Here is a 9,789-nt window from a genome sequence, read left to right as displayed (position 1 = left end):
CGTGCGGATAATAATGTGATTAAATTAGTTGTCAAATGATTTTTTTTATTTTAACAAATGATATTATCTACACTAAGAGGGAGGGGTGGGCTTAGCATCACAATAGGCTAGCAATAATGTGATTCAATCAGTTGTTTATTAAATATTATTTTCTCTATTCTTAATGTAAATTCTACAAAGACTGATTTTATTATGTGAATTCTTTATGAGGGGTTTCTTCTAGCATGATCTAAGATTATTCATTTACTTCAAATATTTGACTTTCCTTTTGTCAATTTACACATACAAATACATTTAAAACGTGTAAGTCGCGCTTAGCATGCCGTGATTCAAAAAATATCTTTTGCACGCGCGTGAGCTCATGCATGAAGGCTAGTATTAATTATGGTACAAGATTACTTTGTAGACTAGAGCCCACACTAATTAAATTTTGGTTTCCCTTATGAATGAAATTGAACATGGTACCCACTTGATAAGTGTAATTATAATTCTAAAAATAGCATGTTAATATCATTATTTCATTATGTAAATCACACACCGGTGTGTCAAAAAACAGCTTTCCAAATCTCCATACAATACTAATCACTTTCATTGTTTTGAAAACTTAACTCCCACCATTAGCTTAGACACACCCCATTTTACTTAATACACAACTTCTTAATTTATGGTTGTCGAATCGAATAAATTAAAGAAAATCAAAGGACATAAATTAACACACCCCTTTACTAAATCAAACAAAACATGAAACACAGCTAAAAACAAGATCATCACAAAATTCCAATCACACCCCACAAAGAATGTCAGTTTCAAACCATGGCCCGTTTAGCACAGAAGAGAAACAGAAGCAGAGTTATCTGTAAAAAGCCCAATTGTTGCGCGCACCCGGCAAACACCCTCCGTCGAAATTCCCATAGCCAGCAACCTAAGAAAGCCCCAAAACAACTGCTCTCGCTCTCTCTCTCTCTCTCTCTCTCTCTCTCTCTCTATCTGTATCCCTCTCAGTCGTATCCTTTTCTACTCTCTCTCTCTCTCGCTCTCTCTCTCTCTCTCTCTCTGCAAATCAGCACATTCGAGCAAAAGACGCTCGAACAGGTGTCCTCTCCTGCAAACCTCTTAGGGTTCGAAAACCCCCAAACCCCCCAACTCCGACTTCATATCAATCCCCAAAACGCACCTTTTACCCTCTAGGGTTCGTTGTTTTGGATCATTTCTTCTTGGGGATTTGTGTATTCAGATAAGGCTTATTGGTTCCTGGGCTCTGATTGATCGATTCGCCGATGGCTTCGTCTCCGTCATCAACTGCTGCGAATCGGGACGGCTCTGCTTCAGCTGCCGAGGTCGAAGCCGTCATGTCCGCGACCCGAGCTTTTGCGCAGGATGCGTTGCTGCAATTCCAGTCGGGCAAGTTCGATCAGTGCCTTACCGCCTTGTCCGAGTGCCTCAAGAGGAAGCCCAACGATCCCAAAGTAATTATCTTTTCGGTTTTTTTTTTTTTTTTTTTTGAAAAGCTAAGTTTTTTCCTTTTTCGAAAACCCAATTTCTGAAATGATTCGATAAATGATTTAATTTTGTATTTTTGTAATGATTGAGGTTTCTTGTCATTTCTTTATTTTTCTTTAGTTGAATTAATTGTTTAGTTCTGGATTATCTATAATTGGTGTTTGGATCATATATCAGAATTTTAAGGACTTTTGAATTATGGGATTTGGTTGCTTTGATTACTAAAATTGTAGTTAAGCTAATGCGGATTATACGAATTCTTACGCTAATGCTAAGTTTGATATCGTCTTCTTGAAAAAGCTGATTGCTCCCCCATGTGAGTGAAAATGATCAAAAAATATATCTACCGGTTGTAAAGGATAATTTGGTGAAATGTACTATAAGGAAATGAATGGTTTAAAATACCGTGATCTTGAACATCAAATCATGTTTCAGATTAATTGATGGAATAATCTAGCTTTGCTGTACCAAAAGTTCTTATTTTGAGTACTTTAGAACAATTGTAAGATTATTTTTACTTACATAGATTGGGATTGGATTATGTTGCTTCTTGGTTCTGCATTTTGGCTCAAATGGCTTATAACATGTGTTTTATCAACTTTTTGTATACCATTGCTAATCTGCATATTATGGACATTGTTATTAGATATCTCATAATATTGGACTTGCGGAGTTCTATCGAGATGGTTGTTCAGATCCTAAGAGGTTGCTTGATGTGCTTAATGATGTCAAGGTATCTTAAATTTTCTCTTTTTCTTCCCATCATCAGACACACACACACACATATAAATAGTATTACACTGCTCACATATGTACAGAATTGCATATGGCATTCTTGCAACGTCTTTACGTCATTATACACTCAAACTATCTGAGTTGTCAAAGGACAGGTCATGAGATTTTTTGTTTTAATTCTAAAATTGTTTAACTTTTCATTTGAGTGGCTCTAAATGTATTAGGGTGATGCTGGAAAAAGTTTCTGAGAGGGAGATTTGAGGAGATGTGGTGGGTTCTTTCTTTGTGTATACTTAAGTGCTTATGGGTGGAGCAGTGGTAGAATTTTGGTGCCTTGGAGCACTCTCTGTTTTTCTATCATGGCTAATATATTGAGATTATGTTTTAGCTGGCTAGTCTTGCAAGTACTTCTGTTTTTTTCTTGGGGTTAGAGTTTATCATTTTTCTATTCTAGACTCATTCCTTCTTTGATGTCTAAGGTATTATCTGTCTAAAAATCCCCACCTAAGCGGCGGTTGGCCACCGCCTCGATTATTCCCTAGGCGTTTGAAATTAAGAAAGAGCGCCTGCCTAGCCCGCCCAGACCTGCCTAGGCACCTGCATAGGTCGTGACTCTCACTTAAGCAGAAAATAAATAAATTTCATTTTGCATTTTATTTTTTTCCATAAAATGTAAGGGACTTGTTAAATACTTAGATGAACACACATTATATGCTGGTTCTCCATGTTTTCATTATGTTCTAATACTTTATAATCTATATATCATTGTATTTTGCAGTTTGCGTATTCCAATGGAATTATGTATTTTTTTAAGTTTAAACAGACAATTATTTATACGGTATATAACAAGTTTACTTAAATCCATCTAGTCCGCCTAGGCGCTAGGCCCAGGCCCCGGCCCCCCGCCCGACTAGCGCCTAACGTCTTTTAGAACCTTACTTAGGAACAAAAAGCTTTGTTGAGAGAGGGTTAAGAGGTTGTTGGACGTGGAACTATAAGTTAAGGAACAATTTAGAACTATTGCCATGCAGAAGCATGCAGAGTTGAACCTTAAGCTAGATATGGTATATGTTGACTAACAATGTTTTTGGAAGCTTAGAAACTTTATTGGCTGTGTTATACAATTATATTTAACTATGTAGTGAGTCTGTTAAAGGGGGCTACTGATGATTAGCAAGTTCATATTATTTAGCAAGGTTATAATTCTGGGCTTTCCATCAGAGTTGGTAACTATTTGAATGATGATTTTGGCATTCTCGAGGTTCTAGGAATGGTGCTGAGAATAATCTTTTAAGTTTTAAAGGAATAGATAGGGCTTTGTTGTCCTCTTCTATAATAAGATAGAAAGTGAAAATCAGACATAAGTTAGAATTCTTATGATTTGGAGTTTTTTATTCATTGTATTTGTTGTTCTTTCATCTCCAAAAAATAAATAATAAAGGAAACATCAAATCACGAAACTAGCATATCAAATTGAAAGTGAACTTTAGTTAGGTAGTATTTAAGTCCATTTATTATAATTTTGGTTTACTTGGTAGTACTGAATTGTAGCAACTATGAAGATTACTAGAGCTAGCATGTAGGGACAATCATTTGGTTAGTACAGTAATTTGCATTTTGGTATTTAGACAAGCACCAGCATTATGCAGGAGCTTTTATTTACATCAATATGATAAGTTCATGTTAACTTCTATTCTAATTTCTTCTAATTGGTGTTGGTTTAGAAGCGAAGCGAAGAGCTTGCTCGAACATCTGCAGAACAGGTGGAGTCTGGCAGCAATACTGGAGATAAAGTTGCATTGGGGTCCAAAGGAAGTGGTGCAATGGGACATTCCTTTTCTGCTGTTTACATGGATGAATTTGACACTTATGTTGCTACCTTAAACATTGTATGTTGCTTCATCATGTCATGGTTAACTTTTCATTTTTTTTTCTGTGTTAACTGTTGATTATATGTATCCAACAATTAACTTTCTCTAATTCAGTAGATTTTTTTGTTGGAACTCTGTGCTTATGCAGGCGGTTATCTGGTTCCATCTTCATGAATATGCAAAGGCATTGTCTGTTGTTGAACCTCTTTTTCAAAACAGAGGACCTATAGATGAGGTAGATTAATTATTACCTAAAATTATATTCTTTTTGTACTTGTAATTTTGTGTTAAGTGCTTCTTTATTTGTATGCAGAAAACTGCTCTTAATATTTGCCTTTTGTTGCTGGATGTTGGGCTGGCTTGTCATGATGCAATGAAATCTGCTGTAAGTACTAATACTAATAGTGTGTGTAATTGCTTTTGTTATAATTGTGCATGGTGGTCATTTAGTTCACCCATTGTTTTCAAGGCATGGTACTGTTGAATTTTATATGTGTGCTGAAGCCTTTACCTTAGAATCAAGCTGGTGATCCTCCTTCTCTACACCCAAATGGAAGAGGAGGAATGTTTGCCTTCTTCTAAATTCTAATTGTTTGTTGTTGATAGAACAGTGTAAGAAAGAAGCAATGATCACTTATGAATTATTCTTTGATTGATGATATATGTCTCGTAAGTTGGTTTACTGGAAGAAAGGGTACTAATTTTTCTTTGATTGTAATCTGTCGTTTTGTGTTGTTTTTTGAAAAAAAAAATAAAATCCATTTAATTGCACTGTGATTTTCCACCTTGGTTCATCTTGAATTTTGTGCATTCAATGGGTTTATGTCAGTTTTCTTTTAAAATTGTCTTCTTGATAGTAGTTTGGGATAGAATGGTTTTTATGTCTGTCAAGTATAGTGTACATTGGTTGAAGATAACATTGTTATATTTGAGCTAGTGTTCAACTTGCCTGTTTTGATGTGGATGGGTGATGTTTGTTGTACGGTTTGATGATCTTTTCTCAAGCATTATCTAACTTATAGCTTGATTTTGCGAGTGCTTTACCTGTAACTGAACTTGTATTATTTTTACCTTTTGTTTTATCTTTAATTTGTGAAAAACTACTATTTTATTTTTGGACATCAATCTCATCAGGTTTTGAGGAGAGCTCATCTTTTTGGAATGCTATTTGTTTCTTTATACCTTCTGTTAAAAATTAATATATAACATTTGAATTACTTTAGAGGTTAACAAGCAGCCCACCAAATGTAAATAAGCATCTGTTGGGTTAAATTCTTGATGTTGGCTGTTGGGAATGTAATTATTTTTGGGCGAGGTTAAAGTTTGAGCCTATTACTAATTGCAAAAGCAATATAGATGCTACTATTAAGTATGGTCAAAGAACTTCTATCGTTATGATTTTTTCAATAGTGATTCAATCGTTCTGTTCATTTGTTTATGAATTGTCCAAGCATGCGTCGAGTCCCGCTTCGTTATGCACTATAATTAGAGGGGGCTCCTTTAGTGGTTAGCTACGTTGGGGTAAAGATAAGCATGCTATGTTTGTATTCTGTTGATTTGATTCCCAACTAATTCTTAGTGTAATTCCATTTATTCAGGATGTTTTGATTTATCTGGATAAAGCTTTTGGTGTGAGTTGTATGAATCAAGGAGATGGTGGAAGCACTGCTTCGCAACAACCTGCAAACCCAGTTGCAAGGCCGCCATCCCTTTCTACCAATTCATCAGCCACAGATGGTCCTACTTTAGATTCAGATCCAAATGCTTTGGAGCCTGAGGAGACTAGCGAGTATGATAATGCAGATTTTGACATGGATGTTGCACAACCTACTGTTCTATTATCTTCAAACGATATTTCTAGGAATCCGGTTGACATATCTGCCTCTTCTGTTTACCTGAAGCTTAAGATGCAACTTTACAAGGTTCAGTTTCTGCTTCTCACTAGGAACTTAAAGCAAGCTAAACGTGAAGTGAAGAATGCTATGAATATTGCACGTGGGAGAGATTCTTCTATGGCTCTCCTTTTGAAGTCCCAGCTTGAATATGCTCGTGGTAATTATCGTAAAGCCATCAAGTTGTTGATGGCATCTAGTAATCGAACAGACACAAGGTTATCGAGCATGATCAACAATAATCTAGGCTGCATTTATTACCAGCTTGGGAAATATCACACATCATCAGTGTTCTTCTCCAATGCATTGCTTAATTGCTCATCCCTTCGGAAGGACCGGCCTCTAAATCTCTCAACTTTTTCACAGGACAATTCCCTCTTAATCGTATACAACTGTGGTATGCAGTACTTGGCTTGTGGGAAACCACTACTTGCTGCGCGCTGTTTTCAGAAGGCTGGTTTAGTTTTCTACAATCGGCCTCTGCTGTGGCTTCGATTTGCTGAGTGCTGTCTGATGGCTTTGGAGAAGGGACTAATGAAAACCAATCTGGCATCATCAGAAGTTAGAGTTTATGTCATTGGCAACGGAAAGTGGAGGCAACTTGTAATGGAAGATGGGGTTTCGAAGAATGGAAACTTGGGTTCTTTTGAAAGAGGCGATTTATTTTTGGGCAGTGATCGGCAGCCTAAGCTCTCCGTGTCCCTTGCCCGGCAGTGTCTCTTGAATGCCATGTCCTTACTGAACCGTTCTGAGTCAAGCTACTGTAAGAATTCTTTGCCCTCTAATTTCTTCTTAGAAGATAATGAATTAGGGGAAGTGGCAGCTTCCAAGAATTCGAACCACAAGAACTTTCACAGCATGAATTCCGAGGCATCTGTGCTATCTGTAGGCTTGGGTCAGGTTGGCATAAATGGGGATGGAAAAGAGCAAAAGGCAGGAACCACTCAGGAGCTTGTGCAGAACTCGCTTTCATATTACGCTGATGTTCGTAACAAGGAAAATCTGTTGATCAAACAAGCTCTTTTGGCAAATCTGGCATATGTAGAATTGGAATTGGAAAATCCCATGAAGGCCTTGACAATTGCAAGATCTCTCTTGGAACTTCCAGAATGTTCGAGAATTTACATCTTTCTAGGTCATGTGTATGCCGCAGAGGCTCTTTGCTTGCTAAACAGGCTAAAGGATGCTGCTGACCATTTGATGACATATTTGTCAGGTGGTAACGACGTTGAATTACCATTCAGTGAAGAGGACTGTGAACAACTGCAAGGGGTCAGGGCCGATGATTATGAAGAGTCAAACGGAGGATCAATGGCTGCCAGAAACTCATCACCTGAAGACAGATTAGGTATTGCGTTCCTCAAGCCAGAAGAAGCACGGGCAAACCTGTACGTAAATTTTGCTGCCTTGTACGCTATGCAAGGTGAACTTGACCAGGCTCGCCAGTTTGTTGCACAGGCATTGTCCATAACACCCAACAGTCCAGAAGCGACTTTGACTGCAGTGTATGTGGATCTCAAGGTCGGTCAGTCACAGGAAGCTCTTGCCAAGCTGAAACACTGTAGTCGAATCACATTTGTACCAAGCGGATTGACATTGAACAAAGCTTCTTGATCATAGTATCGGTGGATTATTGTAACATCCGGGCCCACCTCTCAATGGTAAGCTAGTAGGGGTAGGATTTGTACCATATATTTTTCTGTTTGGTACCATATAATGTAGTTCAATTCAGAAATAAATTTTTCTGTTTTCTTTTCTTTTGAAATTTTCATATGTAGGGCAGGGCTTATTAATTGGTGGTGGGGGCTGTGTTTTGGTTAGTGCGGAAGCCCACCTTTTGGTCACACGTTGAGATGTAGTTGTTCTGATTAGATTTGTGTTTTAGCGGCTAATCGAGTTGGTTAAACATAGTTAGCTAGCTTAGATCTCATGTGTTGTTCTAGAGAAAGGAACTGAAAATGTTTATTCATTCCGTATCAACATTGAAGTCATTTTTCCCTTGCAAATTGTCATTCTTGTAGTATTGATTCCGCCATTAGACTCTAGTCTGTTTCTGTCGATTTGAATGTCCAAATGTGGACGATTATGCAGCCTAATTAAGCTCATTAGCATGTATTACTGAGCATTTGATGTTTTTTGGTGTCCTCTTAGCTTTTGCTTCCCTTTGAATGAATATTTGTTTTAATGCTCTGGAGATTGTTAATTAAGACACTGCTAAATCAGTCCTTGAGGAATCTTGGACCACAAGATCAAGATGACTCTTTGACAAGGCAATGTCTTGTGTGTGCGGATGGACGATCACGACCACATGATATCCAGAGAGATTCTTTTGTTTGGACGCCTCTACGAGGGGCAATGTCCTGTGTGTGCGGTCGGACACTTGGGTGGGCCGGACGTTTGTACACTCCAGTCCAAGCGGATGGACGACCATGACCCCCCGTGATATTTAGAGAGATTCATTTGTTTGGACGCCTCTACGAGGGGCAATGTCTTGTGTGTGCGGTCAGACACTTACAGTCCAATAATACAAGTGGATGTGGATGTGGATGTGGATTGATCAAACATTCACATTCCTGTGTGTACTGCATTGATACTATAGAATTCAGAGAAATGAATAATAAACCAATCAACACATGCGACACGACGATGTACTTAGATATTTCTTTGATCTTTTATTTTTTTTGTATTTTTTTTTTATTTTGCGATAAGATGATGATGGTGATATATAGGAGGCGAACCATGTTGATATGGCCATGTGCAACAGATTTGACTGGTCCCCTCGCTCTCCTCCTCTACTTTAATCCCTGCTGTGTTGTTGCCCATTTCCAGGGCCAGACTTACTGGGATATTGTTGTGATGGTATATCCCTTTTCTTTTCTTGATTGTTGATTAATAATAAACTACCCCACCACCATGTCTGTTGCCCGGATATAGTTTTGACATGGTATCGATTGCTGGAATCGGAATTGTGTGTGCTCCGGTATAAGCATGTTGCGTCTATCATTTTTTGGCAGTGTTAAACTGGCTGTGCTTGTGCCTTGTAGGAGTTTACTCTTTACTTTTGTTTGTTCACCCATTGTAATTGTTTCCTATTGATCAATGAAATATTGGTATTGCTTCTTGTAAAAACAAAAAAACTACCCCACCAAGAATTTGAATATAATCAATTAAGTACACAGCTGAAAGAATATCTGTAGTTCTTATGGGTGCATTCTCTCTCTCTCTCTCTCTCTCTCTCTCTCTCTCTCTCTCTCTCTCTCTCTCTCTCTCTCTCTCAGTTATGTCTACAATAAAAGTAGCAATTTTAACCACGTCTGGCTAAGAAATTGTGCAAGTCCACCTTGGGTCAGCAGAGGTGAGCCGAAGGTACGTGGATCCACCTTACTAAAATATGAGCGTTAAAATTACTAGCCACAAATAATCGGTGACACTTTGTTACAGTAAAATATAATGCTTTATATCATCTCTGGGTACTGTACTACTGTTAACTTTACTCTAATTAAGCTACAGCATTCTCTCTCTCTCTCTCTCTCTCTCTCTCTCTCTCTCTCTCTCTCTCTCACACTAGATGTTACGGCACTCCCAATCTGAATGATGTGAGCGGATGGAGGATGGAGTCAAAACATTAGGTAGTAGTGGCCTTCAAATCAGAATGTGGTGGTCACGAGAGATTTTTTAGAGTCTGAGCCGGACGAAATAGGTGGTTCGGTTTCTTAACCTAAAATTTTAGGAAAATTAATGAAAAAAAATTTAAAAACTTTGAGATTTAACGATAAGGATAAAATAAAAGG

The 9,789-nt window shown here is 37.9% G+C and overlaps 1 protein-coding gene across 3 annotated transcripts; it reads left to right on the top strand.

Annotated features, from left to right (window-relative positions):
- Nucleotides 1-840: 840 nt before the first annotated feature.
- Nucleotides 841-8,004, top strand: LOC103400075 (uncharacterized). 3 transcript variants are annotated; one of them, XM_017323100.3, is made up of 7 exons: nucleotides 860-1,466; nucleotides 2,147-2,233; nucleotides 3,960-4,124; nucleotides 4,255-4,341; nucleotides 4,420-4,491; nucleotides 5,705-7,659; nucleotides 7,782-8,004. In XM_017323100.3, the coding sequence occupies exons 1-6, from the start codon at nucleotides 1,278-1,280 to the stop codon at nucleotides 7,610-7,612; spliced, it is 2,508 nt and encodes an 835-aa protein (XP_017178589.3). In that variant the 5' UTR covers nucleotides 860-1,277; the 3' UTR covers nucleotides 7,613-7,659; nucleotides 7,782-8,004. The 3 variants fall into 3 exon arrangements, with proteins under 3 accessions (XP_008336988.3, XP_017178589.3, XP_028949969.2); XM_029094136.2 differs by having other exon boundaries at nucleotides 7,777-8,004; XM_008338766.4 differs by having other exon boundaries at nucleotides 841-1,466; nucleotides 5,705-8,004.
- Nucleotides 8,005-9,789: the final 1,785 nt, after the last annotated feature.

Source organism: Malus domestica, chromosome 15, assembly GCF_042453785.1.
Source record: "Malus domestica chromosome 15, GDT2T_hap1".
Classification (NCBI taxonomy): domain Eukaryota; kingdom Viridiplantae; phylum Streptophyta; class Magnoliopsida; order Rosales; family Rosaceae; genus Malus; species Malus domestica.
The sequence above is the reverse complement of the archived record's forward strand: the minus strand, read 5'-3'. Positions and strand labels throughout refer to the sequence as shown.